Source organism: Macrobrachium nipponense, chromosome 4, assembly GCF_015104395.2.
Source record: "Macrobrachium nipponense isolate FS-2020 chromosome 4, ASM1510439v2, whole genome shotgun sequence".
In the NCBI taxonomy this organism is placed as follows: Eukaryota; Metazoa; Arthropoda; class Malacostraca; order Decapoda; family Palaemonidae; genus Macrobrachium; species Macrobrachium nipponense.
In genome coordinates this window covers 85,767,239-85,790,738 of record NC_061100.1, presented here as the reverse complement: position 1 = coordinate 85,790,738, position 23,500 = coordinate 85,767,239, and the positions used below count along the sequence as shown (strand labels likewise).

Here is a 23,500-nt window from a genome sequence, read left to right as displayed (position 1 = left end):
TGAAGTTTTCCTTCTGCACTGCAATCTCACTTGATGCTTAACCCATTAATGCCCACAATTATCTACTGAAGACTTTATCTTTTTTTCTTCAGAAATACTTAACTTTGGTCCAAATAACAAGGTTCTACCATCAGAACTAAAATTCTACATGTCTAACTATAGATTTGTGGGTGGAAGGATCAGCAGTCAAACAGCATGAAACACCAACTAACCTGTCTGGGCTGGTCCACACGCCGGCTCCCAAGACGAACCCACTACAACACTAGGAACATCACTATGCAAACTCCAACAGATGACTCATTGACATGTCCGTGAATGGTCAAGAGCGTGGCAGACGTACGAACGTGAGTTGGAGAGGAATCCCGAACACTCGAGATCGAAGGATAATCCCCCAAGGTCGAACTCTTGGAAGCACCAGGGAGAGGAGCAGGCAATCACTCCTGCTGCACCAACTCCGCGCTCACCACCTTCGACCTCTTGACAGGCGCCTTGAGATCCTTACGGCAACGAATAGGCCCTGGGGAAGTAGGAGCACTTGTATCATGTGCACGGACAGGGGAGGTTGCAACACGCTTGTGATGTGCACGGACGGGGGAGGTTGCAACACGCTCGTGATTCGATGCAGAGGACGAAGCAGCCACTGCAGATTGCACAAGGGAAGATCACTAACACTCTCCCAAACACCAACACTCTCCAGAACGTCTGCATTGTTCCTCCCTCGTAGGTGAAGAAAGAGCAAAGTCCTTAGCCTTCCAACGCTTGATACGCTGACGTGGCGTGGAGGGGGAAGAGGGAGAGGAAGACAGCACTGGTTTCTTAAGCGATCTCTTCGCAGGAGGTGGGGACGATGCAACAGGTTTCCTTCGCGTCCACCCAGCCAACAAGGCAGCCAACTTATCATCCAAAACAGTCCAACCTCTTGAGTACCGCCTGACATATAACCTCAGACTGACCTGCAAGAGAAGGCTCCGATGGCATGGAAGGGAGATGCAGTAAACTGGGCGGCAGAGATGACGTCACGGCTGAGAGAGGCAGTGCAGAGGAGACGACTGGGAGTGACGTCATCGATGGAAGTGACGTAACAAGTGGTGATGACGTCACAGCTTCCCCTCGGTCTGAAGGGGAAGCAGATACCACTGGCGAAGGAATACACAATGACTGATCCCATGATGTCATCAACAGGGCTGACGCCACGGCTTCCCTCCGACTCGAAGAAGCAGCAACAGTCACTGGCGGAGCAATACAAGATGGCTGACCTTGGCTACCCACAAAGACGAGGCCAGGAGGAGGGGGGAGGGCCTGGCCTGCCAGAGGAGGGGGGTAGCGAGCCTCCATAAAGTGCGCTAGTGACCCCTCTAAGGATGGGGGACCCCCTAGCCCAAGCGTCTTCCAAATCACCGCCATCTTGGACGCCTCTGACTCTGGAATAAATGAGAATGATGAAAAAGCCTCCCCCTTCCTGGGAATCAAATGAACTCCCAAAGAAGAAGGGGCAACATTACAAAAATCAGCCTGGGGGCCTCCTGATACTTCCAGCAATTAATCAATGGAAGAAAAGGAAGGAGACACAGGCACAACGCTACTATGAGGGGTGAAAACTGCAGGAGATGAAGCATCGTGAAGAGGCGAAAAACCTTCCCATGAGAGAAGAGTCGAAACCCTCCGATGTTCTCTCTTGCCATAAAATGACTTCCACTGCTCTTTAGGCCATGCCCGGCATTCTGTGCAAGGATTTGTTGTAGTACAAAAATTAGAACAGCACCTGCTACATGTGATGTGGGGATCAGTCGCCGCCGAAGCCAAAAAATGAGAACACGGAAAACCTGGAATTCAGGGGCACACATGTTGATGTGGCCGAGAAGGAGCAGAAGCCATAATATCAGCCACACACACACACACACTAAAAAAATGAAACGGGTAATGAACCGGGTGAAGGCCGAGAGGGGTCAACCACAACTCTCGCACAGGCGGTTAAAGAAAAGACTGACACAGTGGTGCTTCACCTGATCTATGCATGTGTTGCCAGATATCACAAGATTCCTTGCTTTCATCTGCTTTTTAACCGGATCCAGCTGGACGCTAGAAATTATCCTATTGTTAAGACCGAAAGTTTGTTTGCGTATGAACAAACAAAGGCTACTGCACCTACAACAACTGAGGTCTGGACAGGAAACATTTCCTGCATAGTTTCTAAACTATTTGCAAAATATTTTCAAACTTTGTTTCCAAACAATGTTTCCTAGTGTGGACAGGCCCTTGGGATGTTAATGCTGGTAGTTTTCAAGGAACAAGATCTACAGGGGACCTTGTCATTTCTACTCTAAGAACTATATGTTGATACTCATGAATCTCATGCTCTCTAGATTATATTACTGAGTAGCAGTATAATTAACTTTTCTTCCTACACACTGATAAAGTTATGAGCATCATAAAATAATTTAACAAGAGCACAAAATCACAGTTGTAGATTTACTTAAGGTTTGCCCTGTGGACATGTTTGAAATATGTGACAATGGAGCAAAGTGACAGGACAAAATGTAAAATGAGGGAATTTAACACTGCTGGAAGTCAAAGGACTCTTAAGAATCTTTAGTGCCCTCTAGTGTGTTGCACAAGGAACTCTTATCAAGTCCAGTGTTAACAATCACTGTTTCCTGTAGTTAAACCTTATTAACAATGAAAGTCTACGTAACTTAAAATTCAAGAAAAACCTCTCTGGGCATTACTAACCTGTTCAGTAAGTATGGGTCGAATGGGAAAAACGATTCAAGTACTGTGACTGGTTGTAAGTAGTCTTCAATCCTAGCAACTGGGATTTGAAGACGTTTGTTATTTTCAATAACAGCATAACAGTAGACAACCTGAAAATGGTGAGCCACTGCTGCAAAGTTGTTTACAACGGCTGGAGTGCAAACATTCAAGGGATTTAATTTACTATGAATAATTCTATCAAAGTTGAGGCTTCTTGCGAGAGACAGTGCTGGAAAGGAAGAATTTCAATTAGTGACATCACTTCATTAATAATACAGTATATATTTGGATTCACCTAACGGGGCAGGATGGTATTTCTTATCCTCATTTGTCTGATTTATATGTTATTCACACAGATTACTATATATAACAATCCATAAATTAAATACAGCAGTATTAACAGATATCATTATATCATTAGTACCATTTACTTTTCATAGGGATCAAGACCTGTGCTTACCCTTTTTACTTTCGGTATACTGTTTATATCTAAAGGTGAAAACATAAAACATTGTTTGGCATGCAGAATAAAAGCCCCCATGAAGCATCAAGTCCTCATAATTCCGTTCTGGCAATCTTTCCTGGAAAAGAAATAAAAAGTTTACAATCATATACCAGATTGACTTATATGCATGAAATAAAAGGGCAATAGTATTGAAATACTAACAACAGAAACACAGCCGTGGCTTATGAAGATAACAATCAGTTTAAGACAAATTATTGGCTGGTTTATTCACCACAACCAAAACAAAATGAAGAATGAGTGGTACTTTGTGAGATGCAGTAATAGAAGTGCCATAATCTATTACGATTCCAATGTTATACTGTGTGACACACATTTATCACAACACTGCTTTAAGCTAAATTAATACTGAGGTCAAGATAAAAAAAAAAATGCCAGTCATAAGATAAAAATCATGGAAAGAAACTGAAATGATAGTCAAAAGCAGTAAATATAGTATCAAAGAATGGTCTGAAATACAAAGGAAGAGAAGCGCACAACGGGTATCAAGAGTATGATGTGGCTGACATGAGGGAAAGGTCATAGAGAGAGAGAATGGTAGTGGGATACAGATATACAAATTGAAATTGTAACGACAATGAGAGCCTTCAACCTCTGGAAGACAAGATGGTACATAGTGTACAGGGAAAAGAGGGAAGAGGCTAAAAAGGCATGAAGCAATAGCAAAGAAGAATATGGAGGGCTAAAATCATAATCTCCATAAAGCATAAAAGGCATAGGGGGTAAAGTATAGAAATATGAAAATAGAGAAAATACATGATACCAAAACACCAGAAGTAATACTTAAAAGTAGTTTGAATAAAGACAATGAACATGAACTAGAAGACTCTGACGTAACACAGACCCCAACAAAGAACAACAACTGAAGAGGTTAAAAGGTCCCTCAAGAAAATAAAAAAAATGGAAAAGTACCAGTACCATCCTGACCTGTCACCCCTTGATTAAAGCAGCAGGAGACCTGTAATTAATGTTAAATTCTTTTTTCTCCTAATTAATGAATGGTTTCTTTAACCTATAGAGGCAATGAAAAAATACAATCAAGTAAACCGTAAGTAACTGCTACAATTGAATGTGGACAATAATCAGATGGCTTGAAAAGCTATTCCTGTCAAACCACCCACACAAATTTTAAGTGTTCATGCATTGAACACATTATGGTATTATTATAACTATATGATTACTATTTGCAAAAAGCATAGCAAAGAAAAAAAAATCGATAAGACATATGTTCAATGCCATTTTTTTAGAAGACAAAATACAGCAAATGACAGATCTCAGGTACAGCCACAAACAAGAGATTAACCTCAAAGGTGAGATAATGATCCTAAGTGTTTGAAAGACTATATAGTAGATATTACTACACTGACATTACTTAAGTCATATCAACAAATTTAATAAAATTAAAATTAATGTATATGTACAGCTTAAACCAAAGTTCTGCCATTTAGGTGTTATAACATATTAAATAACTACTTTTACTGTACCTTTGAGTTTTCTCTTCAGGATCAAACATATAAAATATAATCCCCCTTCCCTAAAGACAGGAATAAGGTAGCATACAATGTATTCAAAAGAAAGTATCCCAAAAATCTAACCTGATTATTAAATGATCATTACGTATTATACATACCTGAGCATCAAGGTATTCATTGCACCAATCCCTTATAGATTCTAAACACGCATGAACATCCAGAAGAGTAATGTGCTTTCCTCTAGCAAGCAGACTACCAACGTAGGCCATAGCATTCTTCCGTATACATACTGAGGTATTGATGTCTTTAAACTTGTTATTAATGAGAAAATCTGCAAAAAATGGTAAAAGTCCGGGTCGAAGTGAAATAATATAAAATAAGAGAAACTGCACATGTGAGGAAGCATGGGTTCGCAATATAAGATTTGAAAAAACATCTTTAAGGTCGTTGTACAACTTCTTGACAGAATCAACATCTTGTCTGTGTCCATCACATTCACATCTTCCCATTCGCTTTGGATCAAAATCTGGAGAACCTAAAATTCCAGGTCTACAACAGTCTAATTCCTCTCTCTCATGAGCTTCCATTTCAATTTCTCGAAGGTGTTCAGGAGTCTTAGGTTTATGAACACCATGTGAGACATCATGAACATACTGCAACATTATAGACATCAGAACATCCAGTGTGTTGCCCGCTTTATGTGTCATTGGCCTTGGAACTTGACAACTATCAAGTGGACAATTGCCATCAATTGATTTATTTGCAGCACCTCGTTGCTTACCTTCAGAATCTTCCACTTCCTGTAATTCCAAGGTAAACTGGAGTCATAAAGTGAAATAAGCAAACTGCATGATATACACATCATAACTAAATGTAATTGAACTAAATGATGTTCCAGTAATAATAAATATCACAAAAGAATTAATACAAGCATAAAGAATTTGCATATAGTACCATATCAAATACATCTTCATCATCACTTGAATCCAATATGTCTTCATCACCATCTTCTTCTGCCAGTTCCGACCTTGGTGCATGAACATCAATGGTGATCATACTGAAAAAGAAAAACATGTTTTACACATGCCATCAAGAAAAACTTGGAATATATCATGGAGAATTTATCAAGTCCTTACAGTGTGATGCCAAATAGGAACACAATATAGCATTAGATTTTGTTATGAAGAATTATGCTGTATATGATGAATCTAATGACCAGTGCATAAACCATTTTGGCTTAGTAGAGAAGTATGTTAAAATATTTAAACTTTTAATTCCACTAACGTGACAGGGTATTTAACACTTGGGAGCTGGGGAAACTTTGAAGTTGGCAAAAAAAAAACACCTCAGTGGAAAGAGGAAGGTACGCAAATGTGCATGCTGCAATAAAAAAAAAAATTCTAAAAAATTTTCCCTACATTCCACAAGAAGTTGAAAATGAATATTTACAACCTCTTGAGGGGCCTCTTTTACGAGGCGATCGTAAATTGTACCAAGTTATACATGTTTTTTCTGATAAATAAATTTATTTTATTTTGTAAAATTATAATTATAGCTCACACAATATCAATACAGATAAGAAATAAATTCAGTAACAAATTCTGAGCATACAGTGACCACAAAAATAATCTTTACAGCAAAACTAAAGTTGACATATTTCAGAAAATAATAGCAAACTACTGTGGATAATTAAACAAACAGAAATCTGTACTTATTTATTATTCAGATACATGAATTAATACTTTGTCATCTCTCCTTTATTTGTTTGTATGGTGTTAACCAGTGGTTATTCAGCAACGGGACCAATGGCTTTACGTGACTTCCGAACCACGTCGAGAGTGAACTTCTGTCACCAGAAATGCACATCTCTAACCCCTCAGTGGAATGCCCGAGAATCGAACCATCTCTCCTTTAGCCTGCAATTCAGCCTGGATGCGCTTAAGCATGGAATCAGCAATGATCATGAAATATTGAGAGTCCATCTTAGTGCACCATGCCAACTTAATCTCATTCTTAAGTTCAGGCATATTTGAGGGCTGGGCACCTGCAACTTTGTCTTTAATAACTTTCCAGACATTTTCAATTGGGTTTAAGTCAGGTGAATTGCCTGGCCACTCTAAAAAAGATACATTGTTCTCTACAAGCCACTGCTACTGTCTTAGTCTTGTGACATGGAGCCCCATCATGCATAAAAAATGCAGAATCATGTAACCTGTAAAATTCTAACATGTGGTCCTTGAGCACTTTTAAATATGTTGTTCCTTTTGTTGTTTCTCCCTTAGGGAAGAAATACAACCCAGCTCTACCCAATTTACCAGTAAATGCCCCTCACACCATACGACTGGATGCTTCACGGTTTTTACAATAAACTTGTGATGATATCAGGACGCACTCTTGGGCCTCCTCACAACACTGCTGGCACTTCTGACCATTCTGAAGGTTGATTCATCTGAGAACATAATGTCACGCCATTGTTCCTTGGTCCAGTCTTTATATATCCTACAGAAAGCCAGCCTTTTCTTCTGTGAGGAGCGGCTTCTTTGCAGCACGGCGGCACGGTAGTTCCAAGTCACGCTGCAGACGTTGTAATATGCGAACAGTGACGTTTCCAAGCAGATCAGGATGCTGTAATCGAAGCACTATTCAATACTCCCCTCTTCAGAATTTTATCTCTCCTCGGAGAGGTCTTCTTCTTCTGTCCACAACCTGGTTTCCACTGTGGCACCACTCCTGGTGGGAGTCCAGACTCTAAATAGCTTGGCGAGAGACACCAATATTTCTCGCCACACAAATCACAGAGACTTCCTGCTCCAGCTGGGCAAGAGCACGGGCCTTTTCTTCATTTGTAAGCTTATGGCATCCCATTATGTCAATGACAAACTGAGCTGTGGGCCACTAAAGATGACTGAAAAATGTGCAAGTCAGGAGCTGATGAAGCAACTTGTAACATATCCTCTCACATCAACAGCTCATTGAGCACTGACATTTCCCGGCAATTTTCCAGCTCTTATGAGTCCAAGGAAGGTGTCAATCGTACAACAAATTTCTGGTGACAGTGGTATGGCTGCTGTGCAATTTTAAAGTTGAAATAAATTTGATGTTAAGATTATTTTTACGTTTTTGCCATAAATGTTAATTTTGCGACCACTGTATTTGTGTTAAAATATTTATGTAAATTTACTGAGAATGAAGATGCAGCAACTTTTGGGGATTTTTACGTTTTTTCTAATATTTCTATGCACTTTTCTTTTCAAAATTACATCTGTAACTGACATACTATCATAAAATATAAGAACTAAAACCAACAGCAACCCCTTGGTATATTTATGAGCAAATTTATAAAAAGACATCATGTGAGACAGAGTAGCAGTACATCCTCCCTTAAAGTCAAGAGAACAACTAAGCTCTCAAGTCGGCCAGTCTCTCATTTTAACCAGTCTAAAAGTTGCCATTAGTGAATTTATGGGCTATAGAAGTAATGGCACCTATTTCCCACCTAATTCTCCCAATTCAATGAACCGTATTATTGTTACTCACCATGAGTGACTCCGTCCACCACCCAAAACCTGTTACTCCTGCTCATGTGAGCATGTCCTCCATTAAGGGTTAATTACAATATAGTATCATCATACAGTAAAACCTGACCACTCACATAAAATTTCTGGCTCTCATATGGATGGTCTGAAGGGTTTGATCTTTCGTCTTGCCTAATAAATTTCTTTTGTTACCAGCAAACATATTTTTTTTATAATTTCGCCCAATTTGTGACCTATTAGATGGCTAAGATGACTCCATTTCATCAAAAGAAAAAGTAGTTAACAGGAATCAAAACATTACCAACCAATAGCATGCCCAAATCATTTCCTTGGTCTCACAGAAATGATTTCCTGGGTGTCACAGAAATAGTTCCCTTTTGTACTGCCTTTGAACGTGTTCAATCCTCACAAGATTCTTCATATCTTTCATCAATTTCCTCCAGGGTTGTCTTGTATTCATTATCATCATCAGCCTTTCCTCTTTCACTTAGTCTACTATGCTATGCTATCAAAAAACAGGTTTGGGCACAGAAAAAACCTATTTTGATAGTTTCTGTGAGTCCTCAAACCAACCCACTTTCCCTGTCAAAAAGGAATTTGAGGTGGGTGTTTCTTTTACAGACCTGGCAGAAAGTGTTGAAAATGGCCAAACTGAGCACTGTTGAAACAACTGTGGAAGAAAGGTGAATACCATACCAGGCAGGCACTGCTGGCATGAAGTAGAACCTTCCTGTGTCAATAGGTACTATTCTGGCAAGGACCAACTATGAGAGCTATGACAGAATTCTGGATAATGGTTGGTCTGACTTAAGGAGCCCCCAGTAATGGTACCTTCTTGAAGGACTCGCAATATCTACCAAAAATAGTTCGTTCTTGAAGGACTCACAGTACGTATCTAACAAAAATAATTCATTCTTAGAGGACTCACAGCATCTACCAAAAATAGTTTATTCTTGTTGGACTCACAGCATTTACCACAAATACCTAGTTTATTCTTGGAGAACTTAGCGCATCTACCAAAAACAGTTAGTTCTTATGCCAAAAACTTTTTCTTACAAAATTATTTATAAAAAATGAGAGCATGCTCAGTAACATGATGCATACATAATGTGCAGTAACTCTGTAATCTTATGGGAACAAAGAACCAATGCTTTACAGGAAAGCATTAAGTTTCATTGATCTTAGCATTACTCTTGAGGTATTAGTGTATATAGAAAATTATACTTACTTGGCAATAATGACTTCCAGGACAGAAAGACGTAATTTTGGTAAATAACTGGCGAGGAGGAGAAGATTGCGTGTGTAGACTGCATGTTTGTGGACATGAACTTGGAAATAAGGTACACTCTTCCTAGCTAGGATTAACAAGTTCTCCTGAGTCCTGGAAATTTAAGAAAATAATTTGAAAACACACATTATACCATCAGACAAAAGAAAAAGTAGAAAGCTAGCTAGTACAATGAAGTTTGTCATACATCCTCTATTTTCATGAAAATTTTTTTTTGCATTGTTAGTGATGTTCCAGTGCCTGCTTCATGTCTTCAAGGTTTAGTATATAAACTTTACCACAGATTTTAGTGATATATTATTGGTGTTACAGTGTTCACGCTAACTAGCTCCATGGCTTCCTTGCTAACTAACCAAATTGCCTGGAACCCAACCTGCCACAAAACATCTGCCTGGTATGCTACCAGCCTACCCACTAAGACCCTTATAATACATGAGGTTCTCACTGCCATTCCACTGTCTACAGTGCTTGCTTCTACAGATGTGACCAATTATGTTAACTAGCAGTTCATATTACTGGAGAAGCTGGTCCAAAACAACCACTTCACACTAACTGCTATAACTGTCAGCAATGTTTCAAACACACAATCACCCAGGCATAGCCATAGAGCACTTGAAAGAAACACATTCAGTGAGGGCATTACCCAGTTCCCTATTAATAAGAGTTCCACTGGACCCTCTCTCCATATACTATATGTTGATGTTCAAGGACATGTTGAGTCATAATTGGAGAGTAAACCTACTAGATCAACAGTTAAAGGGCTCCTTCTCAGATTCTTTACATTTGCTCTACTACTGAATGGGAAGATCATAAATGTAATGACTGAAATATGGGAAGCACAACATCTGTGACTATGTTGACAGGCAGGAGACATTTTTGCAAAGAAACGTGACTCAGTTGTCACAATAAATTAACTATAATAATAACCTTCATGCAGGGCCATGGTAAACTACACTAGCATGGTTCCAAGGTTTGTTGTAGCAAAGCATTATGGTAGACAGTTGTAATCAGGGATAGTAGATCTTACCTTTGAAATGGTAACTGAATTATATATACAGTATCTGCAAAACTATCTGGCATTTAAGGAGCAAGTTGTTCTAAATCTGCTGATGAGTAAGAGCTGCAAATTTCCAGTTTCTGTTAAGCCTACTGACCCAACAGACAATAATATAGAAACAGGCATGTATTGATAAAACTCAAAATATGTTATTGTTATTACACAATTAAGTTTGTTCATACTTACCTGGCAGATATATATATAGCTGTATTTTCTGACGTCCGACAGAAATTTCAAAACTCGCGGCACACGCAGTGGGCGGCCAGGTGGTAGTACCCATTCCCGCCGCTGGGAGGCGGATATCAGGAACCATTCCCATTTTCTATTCATATTTTTTATTAATGCCTCTGTCTCCTGAGGGGAGGAGGGTGGGCACTTTAATTATATATATCTGCCAGGTAAGTATGAACAAACTTAATTGTATAATAACAATAACATTTTGTTCATGCCACTTACCTGACAGATATATATATAGCTGAATCCCACCTTCGGATGGTGGGAAGAGACAGAATAGGATTTTTTGGGAAACTTAAATTAAGTAGATGATATACATCTTGGTTCCTTACCTGTTTGCAAAGTAGACTATGTGATTACTGTCACGTAAGGCTGCTTTTGCTTAATCACAGAGTTGCCAGCCAGGTGGAGACCTGTAGTGCTGGTGCGCTCTGGATGATCTGTCAACGGGTGCGAGACCTCAGCGTGACAAGATCATCGAGGCCATACAAATGAGGGCAACGAAGCAACTGACCACCACCTGACCAACTATACACAAAACCCCTTAAAACTAACTAAAGGATGGGAGATCTTCACATAAGACTCACCACAACCTAAAAATACAACAACCTAACTTAAACCTAACTAAGGAAGGGAAAGAGCTACTTCCGGACCCCAATACTGTGTCCGCAGAAACGTATGGCCACAGTGCATTACAATCGTCATAGATCGTTCTCACATCCCTTAGGTAATGTGAGGCGAAGACGGAGTTGCTCCTCCAAAAGGTGCAATCAAGGATGTCCTTGATTGACATGTTCTTTTGGAAGGCAAGAGAGGTAGCGACGGCTCGTACTTTGTGCGCTTTTACTCGGAAGAGGCTCAAATCAGTCTTCTGGAAAGATGAATGAGCCTCCCGAATGGTGTCCCTTAGAAAGAAAGCCACAGCATTCTTTGATAAAGGTAACTCTGGCCTCTTCACAGAGCACCAGAGGTTACCTGAGGGACCTCTTACCTCTTTAGTTCTATGCACGTAGAACTTGAGAGCCCTTACCGGGCAAAGGACTCTCTCTGGTTCTTGGCCCACCAGACTTGACATACCCTTGATCTCGAAAGTCTTCTTGGCCAAGGGTTCGAAGGATTTTCATTCTTCGCCAAGAAAGAAAGAGGGTTCAACGAGCAGACAGCATTGTCCCCTTTGAAGCCCATTAACTTGCTAAACGCTTGAATTTCACTAACTCTCTTAGCCGTCGCAAGAGAAGTTAGGAAAAGAGCCTTCCTTGTCAGGTTTCGAAGAGACGCTGTCTGAAGCGGTTCGAAAGTTTCGACATAAGGAATTTCAGGACTACATCCAGATTCCATGATGGAGGTCTCATTTGAGGAACCTTCGAGGTCTCGAAAGACTTCAAAAGGTCATGAATATCCTTGTTGTCAGACAGGTCTAGGCCTCTGTGCCTAAAAACCGCTGACAACATGCTTTTATATCCCTTGATGGTAGGGACCGCTAATTTCTGCACATTTCTGAGAAATAGCAGAAAATCAGCTATCTGGTTCACAGAGGTCGAGGAAGAGGAAACTCCCTCCTTTTTACACCATACCCTGAAGGAAGCCCACTTCGACTGGTAAACAGCTCTTGTGGAAGCACGTCTCGCATGTGCGATTGCTCTCGCAGCTGCTTTCGAAAATCCTCTCGCTCTGGCCAACTTTTCGATAGTCTGAACGCAGTCAGACTCAGAGCGGAGATTTTGGTTTTGGTGAAACCTTTCGAAGTGAGGCTGTTTGAGTAGATCTTTCCTCCAGGGCAATGGATCCTTGGAAAGTCTACAAGGAAAGACATGACCTCTGTGAACCATTCTCTCGCTGGCCACATCGGAGCGATCAGGGTTAACCTTGTCCCTTCCGAGGCCGCAAACTTCCTCATGACTTCCCCCAGAATCTTGAATGGTGGGAAGGCATATAGGTCTAGGCCCGTCCAATTCCAAAGCAAAGCGTCTACCGCGATTGCTTCTGGATCCAGGACCGGGGAGAAGTAAAGAGGAAGTCTCTTGTTCCTTGACGTTGCGAATAAGTCGACCAGTGGACGTCCCCACAGCGTCCACAGGTCTCGACAAACGTCCTCGTGCAAGGTCCATTCCGTCGGAAGGACTTGGTCTCGACGACTGAGAAGGTCTGCCCTGACGTTTTGCACTCCTGCAATGAATCTCGTCAGGATAGTCACCTTTCTTTTTGCCCACAGCAGAATCTCTCTCGCTAGGGAGTACAACGTTCTGGAGTGTGTTCCTCCCTGGTTTTTTAAATAAGCGAGTGCTGTGGTATTGTCCGAGTTTATCTGAACAATCTTGTTTTCCAAACTCTTTCGAAGAACTGCAGGGACAGAAAGACTGCTGCCAGTTCTTTGACATTTATATGCCAGGCTACCTGTTCCCCTCTCCAGGAGCCTGACACTATTCCTTCCCCCTAGTGTTGCCTCCCCATCCTGTGATGGAAGCGTCTGAAAACAAACACTAGGTCGGGGCTCAAAGACTTAGGGACACGACTCTTGAAGCTTCTGAGGGTCCAACCACCATCTTAGGTGGTTCTTGATAGGAATCGATATTCTCAATACTGCATTGAGATCGTTCTTTGGCCTTCCACTCGTCTGCCAAGAAGAATTGGAGAGGCCTGATGTGCAGTCTTCCCAAGGAAACAAACCTTTCCAGCGAGGAAATGGTCCCCAGCAGACTCATCCATTCCCTCGCCGAGCAAGTCTCTTTCCTTAGAAAGGCTGAGATCTTTTCTAAGCCTAGCCGCTGACGTTCCTGGGACGGAAACGCTCGAAAAGCCACTGAATCCATCTGAATCCCCAGATACACGATGGACTGTGTTGGGGTCAGATGCGACTTTTCGAGTGTTACCAGAAGTCCCAGGGACTTCGCTAAGGCTAAAGTGAACTGCAAGTCCTTCAGACACTTCTCTCTCGACGACGCTCTGATCAGCCAGTCGTCGAGGTATAGGGAAACTCTTATTCCCGAAGAGTGTAGCCACCTCGCTACGTTCTTCATCACCACTGTGAACACCATCGAGCCGTGGTCAGTCCGAAGCACATAGCTCTGAACTGCCATACTTTGTTGTTCAAGACAAATCTTAGATACTTTCTTGAAAGAGGTGGATCGGGATGTGGAAGTACGCGTCCTGCAAGTCTAGGATACCATCCATCGCCCGGTCTCAACGCTCCCAGAACAGAATGAGGCGTCTCCATCGTGAATTTGATCTTTTCCACGAAAAGATTGAGCCTGCTCACATCTAGAACTGGACGCCAACCTGACGACTGCTTTGGTACCAGGAAGATTCTGTTGTAAAAACCTGGAGACTGCAGGTCCGCGACTTGTTCCACCGCTCTTTTGTCGATCATCTGTTGAAGAAGATCGAACAAGACTTTCTTCTTTTCTCCTTGATAGGATGGAGAAAGGTCTCTGGGAGTCGTAGAAAGAGGAGGAAGGTCCAAAAAGGGGATCTTGTACCCCTGCTCCACGATCTTGAGGGACCAAGAGTCCGTGTCTCTCTCTCTCCACGCTCCCGCAAAATACTTCAGTCTGGCTCCGACTGGTGTCTGAAGGACATGCTTTTCACTTGGAAGGCTTTGGCTTAAAGGAAGCTCTTCCTCGTGAAAACCCTCTCCTCGAGGAGCTGCTCTCGAGGGGGGAGCCCCACGAAAGGGCTTAACTTTCTTCGGCGGACGAACTGCAGCCGAAGAGGTTGAAGGTACGGCTGACCGTCTAGTAGACTGGGCCAAAAGGTCCTGAGTAGCCTTCTCTTGTAAGCTGTTCGTCAGGTCCTTAACCAAAGTCTGGGGGAAGAGATGGTTCGAAAGAGGCGAAAACAACAAATCCGCTTTCTGGGCTGGCGTCACCGAACGAGCTGTGAAGTTGCACAGCAAAGCTCTCTTTTTTAATAAAGCTGTTCCAAAGTGAGATACGAGCTCCTCCGAACCATCCCTGACGGCTTTGTCCATACATGCTAACACGTTGGACAGCTCCCCCAGACTAAGAGATTCTGGGCTTCTCGCTTGCATATCCAGAACTCCCAAACACCAGTCAAGGAAGTTGAAGACTTCCAGCGTCCTGAGCAGACCCTTCAAATGATGGTCAGTCTCCGACGCGGTCCAAGTTACCTTGGCAGAGGGTAAAAGCGACCTCCTCTGCAAATCCACAAGGCTGGAGAAATCTCCCTGAGCAGAAGAAGGGATACGAATTCCCACTTCATCTTTGGTTCTATACCAAATGCCCCCACCCCTTTTCCACTAAGTCTAGTAGGAGGCAATGCGAAGGTCGTCTTACCTTGCTCTCTCCTTCGTATCATCCAGTCCTGGAGCTTTTTGAAAGCACGTTTTGTTGATAGAGAAGTTTTCATCTCTACAAACTCCGGGGTTTTCCCAGTTTTAGATGAGGAAAACTGCGAAGGAGGAGACTTGGGAGCTGCGGGCTGAAATTTATCTTCAAACAAAGACCGCAAGAGTCGTACGAGGACCTTATAGTCCGAGATAGAAGGGGCTGTAGAAGGTTCCTCTTCAGCCGATTCGGCAGAATTACTTAGCTCTCCTTCTTCTCTAAACGGAAGAGGAGACCGTCTGTCAGGAGAAGGCGTCCTAATGGCGGGTCTTGGCTTTATCAAAGGACCCCTATCCTTGATAGATGCAGCCTTAATACGGCTGGTCTTCTTTATGACGCTTACTGCTCGTTGACGGTAGAGCGTCCTGAGAGGACGAGAGTCTCCTCAGCGCCTTCCGCAGCAGTCTCACCTGCTCGAGAACGCGTCCTTACATTTCTTCGCTGGTATACGTGCCTGTGCACGTAAGAAACTAGCTCGTCTGGGGGAAAGACTTCTTGATCAGAATCCCCAAAAACGTCCTTTGAAAGGAGGTCTGAACGTCCTGGCGAGCTTCCTGCCAAGCGTCCTGTCTAGCGTCCTGGTGAGCGTCCTGCCGAGCGTCCTTGTCTACGAACCCTGGCGAGCGTCCTGACGAACGTCTTGCCTATCGTCCTGCCCAAGCGTCCTGGACGAACGTCCTGCTTAGCGTCTTGCCAAGCGTCCCTGACGAGCGTCTTGACAAGCGTCCTGAACGAGCGTCTTGCCCAACGTCCTGCCGAACGTCCTCGTACAGAGCGTCCTCCTCAAAAGCGTCCTGACGTAACGTCCTTCTAGCGGACGGACGAGATCGGCGAATCGCCGAAGGAGAAGCGATCGGCGAACGAGACGAAGTAGGAGAAGGCGAAGGAGACTGCTTAGTCCTCTTCGACAGGCAGTCTAAGGTCCTTTTCCTTCGCTTAGGCTCGACTGCTGCTGGGCGAGTCCTCTGAGCCATAAGCGAGGATAGCTGGTCCTGAAGGGACAAAAGAATATTCTTCGTCGGGGAAGAATGAGCAGAGGAAGCAGGACTGATCCTGTGAGAAGACGAGGGGCGAGGGGACGCCTCCTTCCTTCTCACAGGTACAGCTACCTGTTTCTCAGGTATACGCGCCTGTGCACTGCAACCTAGCGTCCTCATCGGAGGAAATCCTACCTCTCTTCTGAGGCGGAAAGACATCATAAGCGTCTTCCGACGAAAGCGGCCCGAAAGAGGACGTGAAGCGTCCTCCGCAAGAAACGTCCTCTTTAACGGACGAGAGTCTCTCCGAGCGCTCCACCCTTGCGCGGGAGGACGCTTTTCGGGAGGACGAGAAGCACTCTTTCAGGACGCGTGCTCGTGCACGGTCCTTGGCAGCCTGGGTCTTTGCTACATGGTCTGCCGAAGGGACGCCAGATCGGTGGGAAAGCCCCCGTAAACCCTCTTGCGGCTTTCGACATACCTCCTCCCTGGGTCTTGGGAGTCTGATAGAGGTCTAGGCCTAGAGGCATTATGGGGCCGATCTGACGCCCCCTCCACAACACTGGGGGCACGATCACACACTTGCACCGAGCCAGTTTCTAAGGCTTTCACTTTGGTCTCCAGAGTGCGAAGAGACTCCAAAATCATAGAGAGAGCATTCGCTTCTCCCGACAGCAGAATCAGAGCCCGAAGGCAACACAGGTTTAGGGGTTGTAAACACTACAGGTGTTAGTGCAGGAGAGATGTTAGTCTTACCTTTGAAAGAACCACTCCTTGAGGAAGACCTCCTGATCCTATCGCGCTCCAATTTAAGGCGATAGGACTCATATACTCTCCATTCATCATCAGTCAATTTCTCACATTCATTGCACCGATGATCAATCAAACAATTAAGCCCCCTACAACTTCATCATCACATACTTGTGGGTGGGGGTCTACCGATGCTTTCGGTAGCCTCACCTTACAATCAGCCCTCACACACACTCTGAAACTCACAACACTTGATCCAGACATATCTTATAGAGAAAAGTCAATCCAAAATCAAAAAACGGTCCACTATCGCGCATGCCAATTCAACAATCCAATTCAATACCAAAAAAATCAATCAGATACTTAAACGCGAGTCAATTTCCAAAAAATCCTGAGCAGAGGTCTGTAAACAGATGTTTACCGACCGGCGACAGAAAAAAATATGAATAGAAAATGGGAATGGTTCCTGATATCCGCCTCCCAGCGGCGGGAATGGGTACTACCACCTGGCCGCCCACTGCGTGTGCCGCGAGTTTTGAAATTTCTGTCGGACGTCAGAAAATACAGCTATATATATATCTGTCAGGTAAGTGGCATGAACAAATTTGAGTTTCTAAAAATTTGACGATAATCATGATAGCATCCCTTTGGCCAACTTCTACCAAAATAAGTGTAGCCAATTTTACAGCACATGCAGTGAATGATGCATTGGTCTAGTCATTTCCACTATTCCAGTGATTGCAGGGTTTCTTATTTTCCTCCATGTCTGTCTTTGCTATCAAAGGTGATAGGTCTATCCTTTCAAAAGTGTTTGAGTTTCAAGGCATACATGTAGGTTCTTCAGTGACAAAAATTCATTCAGCATTTCCAAAACCTTTCTCTGGTCATGTCTTATCAAATACCTAAATGAACCACTTCAAGAAGCAATATTACTGCATCTCACATAAAGATGGTTTTCTTCTCTGGCCTTTATATCTTTAAGATCGGTCACTGAGATTTAAACACTATCTGGAAAGGTAAAGCATACTAGAGATTGCACATTGGTATAAATGTTGTTTGCATTTGACTTAAGAGCAAAGATCCAACAAATAGTAGCCAAAGGTGTACCACAGTATCCTTTGTCATTCCTTGTCTGTACACTGTAAGACTGTACAAGTGGGACTTCTACTTTGTCATGTGAAGGCTATTTGACTACCTACATAGAACCAAGAATAATCCACAGACACACCAATTCAAGACTACTCCCATCCACAGTATGATGCAAATATAAACTCTTATATGCAAGCCAGGTCATCAGACGGCAAAGCGTAGAAGATAAGATTCAATGGTGATGAAATTAGCAGGCTTTCAATGCTTATGTTGGTTTTAAACATACTGTGAATGTCTAGTAATACTATTTGAAGTGCAGGTACCTGGTGGTGGCAACTCACATTGCTATCAAGCACCCATGGTTGAATTTATAACCATACAGACTGGTGGCTGTAGTAGGCCACATGTAGACTCATAGGTGAAAAGTTTAGAGATTCTTCATTTTACACATCTGGAAAATTTTCATTAATGGTAGCAATAGATGAAGCTTTCTACAGTTATCAGTAAATACTTCTTCCTTCTGTGGCAAATGTAGATTCTATGCTAAACCTGAAGACACTCAAAAAGTAAAAGCTCCTCTTTAAATTTGAGATAATCCCTGTTAATCTCTAGTACCCAACTCATAACAGTCCCATGTACAGCATAACAAACACTCAAGGAACTTCAGCAATTGCTTAAGTGAAATGTATTTTTAATGGATTATGATGAAAGTTTTCATAACTCTCTTCCCACGAATCTCTCAGCTTTATGAAATATAAGGGAAGTGAGTGATATATACTAGTAGGTCCAGGAGGTGTATGTATTGTTAGATTACCATACCAATTCTCTCAGAGAAGACTGCTTCAGGGTCACTTGGTGACTGTTTGTAGGTAAATTAAGACTAATAGATATTTGAAAAAATCCATTCTCTGTTACTACAACACCATGCAAACAAGAACATGTTGCATATATATTTCTATCTACAGATATGGCAGAAAGGTTAACGCAGGACATAAAGCTCTTCTACTTACATTGGAATGTCAGAATTTATCATTATGATGGCAGAAATAACTCGGTTGTAAACAGCAGCTTCCTCTTTGCTAATACATCCACCAGTAACAAGCATGTCATCTTGATGCTCTTCTTCAATTTCTGTTGAAACATCCAAAAACATTAATAAAATTAATACTTCTGGCCATTGACCTTATGGGTCTTAACAAATAATTGCTACTGTAAAGTCATACCTCAATTAATGGACATCTCCACTAATGGACAATTCTGTTTAAGGACGTTTGCTGAAGGAAAAGTTCACCTCATTAATGAAATTTTGGACAAAGACAATCAGCTATCAGCTAAAACATGTATGGGACTAGGTGCATTAACTGTGTGTAGTTCCCAGCTGAAACAAAAGGAAGGGTTCAGTCTTTGTGCAAGTCTTATTCAGTGATCATCTTTGCTAAACTGACTCCTATGCCTTTGCATGATTTTTGCAATTCTATTGCAAAGTAACTACCATCAGCACATCATCATTACTCCAAAGGAGGCTAGAGATGCCAGCAAAGCTGAGCCTGTTGAGGAGGATATTGTGTTTCTGGCCAACATAGGCTTGGTCAGTGATGATGATATATAAGGATAATGGAGAAGCAAAATTCAGAGCTCACCCATGAACTGCAGGACCTTCTGAGGGAGTAGCAACAAACAAGAGTTGTGGTATTGCTCTTCAAATTATGTTGAGAGAATGGAAGTTGACCCTAGTACTATAATAAAAGAAATGTGTGCAAAATGAGGAGGGAGGGGAAAATCCAAACTTTTCTTGAAAATCACCCTGGCAAAACTAAATAACGGTGTTATAAACCAGCTGAATGGCAACACTGTCTCTCTTTGAACATTTCAAAAAGCATGCAAAATCAAACATCCCTGGAAAGATATTTAGTGAGAAACCGACTCTCAAGAATAAACCAGCAGAAACGAGCTGACAAAACAAAACAACCCCAGATGATAGTTGCTTGTTGCAACTCCCCTTCCAATTAATAACCCCAGCTTCACTTTTTCACCATCTAACAACAGGCAATTAACTCTCCCAATTACAGGTAAAGTGAGAACAAATTTACTTTTTTTTATGTCTTCTTTATGATTTCCACATATCAGGCTTGTTAAATTTGAGTTAAAATGCTTTTATTTGCTGTATTTGTGGGGGTCTGAAATAGATAAATCCATTATTTCTTATAGAATAAATTAGTTTGGTAAGGGCATATGACTGTGTTCACAAATAAAAGTGTAAACAATAAAACTGTACAATAAGCAACATTATCATACCTTTTCTAATTTGCACTAGCCTATCCTGCATTAGCATTAATGGTTTATATATGTAAAATAATATAAAACTGAAAATTTATACTGTAGTTTCATATTCCATAATAATATTTATCTCTATTGTTAACAGGGAAAATATCTGTAAGATGAAAAATAAAACAGAATGTAGCTAAACTGAAGGACAGGAATGTGTACACTGCTCGTGTGCAATAAATACATAATACATCTACTCAGTTCATCACTGAGATTCTTCAGTGGTGGGGATGGATGCTTAACCAAGAAAGACTAGATATTTTTATTATAATGAGAACTTATTCCTTACCTAACACACCATATTGGAAAGGATAAAGCAAAAAATGGTTTTTACATCACTTGAAAACTCATTCTAGCCTTCAACAAAGATTGAAATGATACAAGACTTACGTGGTACTAAGTGTTGGAACAGGATCTTCAGAACATGATGTGCATAATAATTGTGCTGGGCAAGTAGAGTACCAATGAAATTGTAGGTGGCATTAGCCAGTTCTTGACATGAGAACAAGGACATTTTCTGAAAGAAAATATATTAGTATCAAATGATGTATACCAAAGTGTTAACACTGAAAGAGACAACAAACTGGTAAAATAACAATTTGTCGGAAATTGTATTTTTCCTAACTATACAAACCCTCGGTCCTTTAATAATAGGAAGGTACTTGGCGGCAGCTGAACCAGTCGTAAGCTTCGAACAAGGGGGTTCGGTAGTTAACTACTTTTCCGGCAGTTGGCGGTCAGTTCGACTGCAAGGAGAGGAGTCACTTTGCTTTAGGCCCAGGAAACGCAGAGTGAGGGGTGGCATGAGGTGGGACTATATGTAAAGGACCTCAGGTTTGTATAGTTAGGAAAAATACAATTTCCGACAAATTTTTATTTGTTCCGATACGTATACAAACCCTCGGTCCTTTAACAATAGGAAGACTCACTTCTTGGTGGGTGGAATCTGAGTCTTATGAACAGACTGGTGTTCGTCCTACCTTGGATTCCCTCCCTGGTCATAAGAGCAGAGGGAGGGATCCTAGCCTCTGACCAGCTGATCGGGGTGTGCACCGCAGGATCAGTGGCCAGACTTCTGGACCAGATTTATAAGGGAGGATAGCGTACCTCTTATAAATAGCAAAAGGCAAGAACTAGTTCTACTTCAAGAGCCAAAATAAAGTCAGGGTTTGTCTCTTGTTGGCTTCCACTCTCCCCCCCTTGTCAGGGAATGGTGGATAAACACTCCTATCCCTACTGAAAGGGATAGAATGGAGCTCGGTTGTGTAGCTTACCTGCATTGGACTCCTGTTCAGCGTAGTGACGACCGCGGCCCTCTGCCCACTGGTAGAGGAGAAGAACGAAGGAGGAAGAAAAGCCAGTCACACTCTCTTTCACTCGTCCATTCATGCAGTCACACAAGGATGCGATGCTGTTCTGTCCGCTTGGTTGCTGGGTAGACTACACAACTTGTTGAGCAGCCACCACAGGTCCCAAGGAAAAAGTGTCCGAGGACCTATAGGAGGACCTGTGGGCGATATCCCGAAGGTAGAATGAAGTGAAGGTGGTCTGGTTGGCCCAAACCCCTGCCTTCAGAACCAGTACCAGGGAGAAGTTCTTGCGGAACGCAAGGGTTGGACCAATACAATACCTCTGACTTCGTGGGCTCTCGGACGAAGGGTACGGGTGTCTTCGCTACCAGCTGTCTCGTACGCCCTCCTGATCACCTCACGCAGCCAGAAAGAAAGAGTGTTCTTGGAAACTTCTTTCTTGGTAACCACGGTGCTAACGAAGAGGCGTCGACACTCAGGCCTGAGGTGCCGAGTTCTCTTCAGATGGCGCCGTAGCGCCCTCACAGGGCAAAGCAGCATTTCATCCGTATCATTATCGGTGAAATCCTTCAGGGAGGGGATCGTGAAGGACTCAAACCGGTCGTCAGGGACCGAAGGATTCTGAGTCTTCGCTACGAAGTTCGGGAACGTCACGGATCCCCATCCCCTGGAATGCTTGACGTCGAAGGAAAGACCATGAAGTTCCCCTACTCTCTTCGCCGATGCCAGGGCCAGCAGGAAGAGGGTCTTGAGGGTCAGATCCCTGTTTGACGACTCTCGGAGTGGCTTGAAGGGTCTGCGAGTCAAACTCCTAAGGACGAGAGTCACATCCCACCCCGGGGGGCTGAGTTCCCTGGGTGGGCAAGACCTCTCGAAAGAAGAGGAGATATCTACACCTCGCAGTTTAAGAACTAGGGCCAGGGCAGCTCTGTATCCTTTAACTGCAGAGACGGAGAGAAGCTTCTCTCAGTGAAGGAAGATGAGGAAATCCGCTACCTGCTGAACAGTGGCTCTGAGAAGAGAGAGACCCCGTCCACGACACCAACCACAGAAGACGGACCACTTCCCCTGGTACACAGCTGCAGAGGACTGTCTGAGGTATCCAGCCATCTCTGTTGCTGCGCTGCGAGAAAAGCCTCTCGCTCACAAGAGATGGTGGATAACAGCCAGCCGTGAAGACACAGGAACTCGACCGACTGGTGGTAACGCTCTACATGTGGCTGGCACAGGAGGTTGTGCCAGGGGGGGAATCTCTCTCGGTGCTTCGGCAAGCAGAGCCAGCAGGTCCGGGTACCACCAGGATCATCCAAAGGTTCACGGTGATCACTTCGCGAATCAGACAGAACAGGGGAAAGGCGTACACGAAGAAGTTGTCCCGCGGATGTTGAAGAGCGTCCTCTGCAGCTGCCCATGGGTCCGGCACAACCGAGTAGAAAACCTGGAGTTTTCTGTTGTGCCGGGTGGCGAACAGATCCACGACTGGACACCCCCACAGGTTGAAGAGCCTTTCTGCCAAGTCTGGATGAAGGGACCATTCGGTTCCTATCACCTGATACCGATGGCTGAGCTTGTCGGCTACCACATTCCTCTTGCCTGGAATGCAGCGGGCCGACAGCTCTGCTGAGTGTGCCGCGGCCCACTCGTGCACCTGCAACGTCAACTGGTGTAGTGGGAGGGACAATAGGCCCCCCTGCTTGTTGACGTACACCACTACCATGGTGTTGTCGCTCATCAACACCACCGAGTGTCCCACCACTCTTGGAGAGCGAGGAACGCTGCCTTGAGCTCCAGGACATTGATGTGAAGGTGCTTGTCGCGATGGTCCCACACGCCTGCAGTCAGCAA

At 43.2% G+C, this 23,500-nt stretch overlaps 1 protein-coding gene across 3 annotated transcripts in view; it reads right to left on the bottom strand.

Moving 5' to 3' along the window:
- Nucleotides 1-2,678: 2,678 nt before the first annotated feature.
- LOC135210980 (NADPH:adrenodoxin oxidoreductase, mitochondrial-like) overlaps nt 2,679-23,500 on the bottom strand; it is a 150,472-nt gene continuing 129,650 nt past the window's right edge. For all 3 annotated transcript variants that reach the window (XM_064243976.1, XM_064243975.1, XM_064243974.1), the window contains exons 5-11: nt 20,736-20,862; nt 19,031-19,151; nt 9,511-9,663; nt 5,701-5,803; nt 4,905-5,546; nt 3,212-3,332; nt 2,679-2,980 (exon numbers count right to left, since the gene is read on the bottom strand). In XM_064243976.1, the coding sequence (XP_064100046.1) occupies nt 2,694-2,980; nt 3,212-3,332; nt 4,905-5,546; nt 5,701-5,803; nt 9,511-9,663; nt 19,031-19,151; nt 20,736-20,862 (1,554 nt within the window). In that variant the 3' untranslated portion in view covers nt 2,679-2,693. The remainder of the gene's footprint in view (nt 2,981-3,211; nt 3,333-4,904; nt 5,547-5,700; nt 5,804-9,510; nt 9,664-19,030; nt 19,152-20,735; nt 20,863-23,500) is intronic.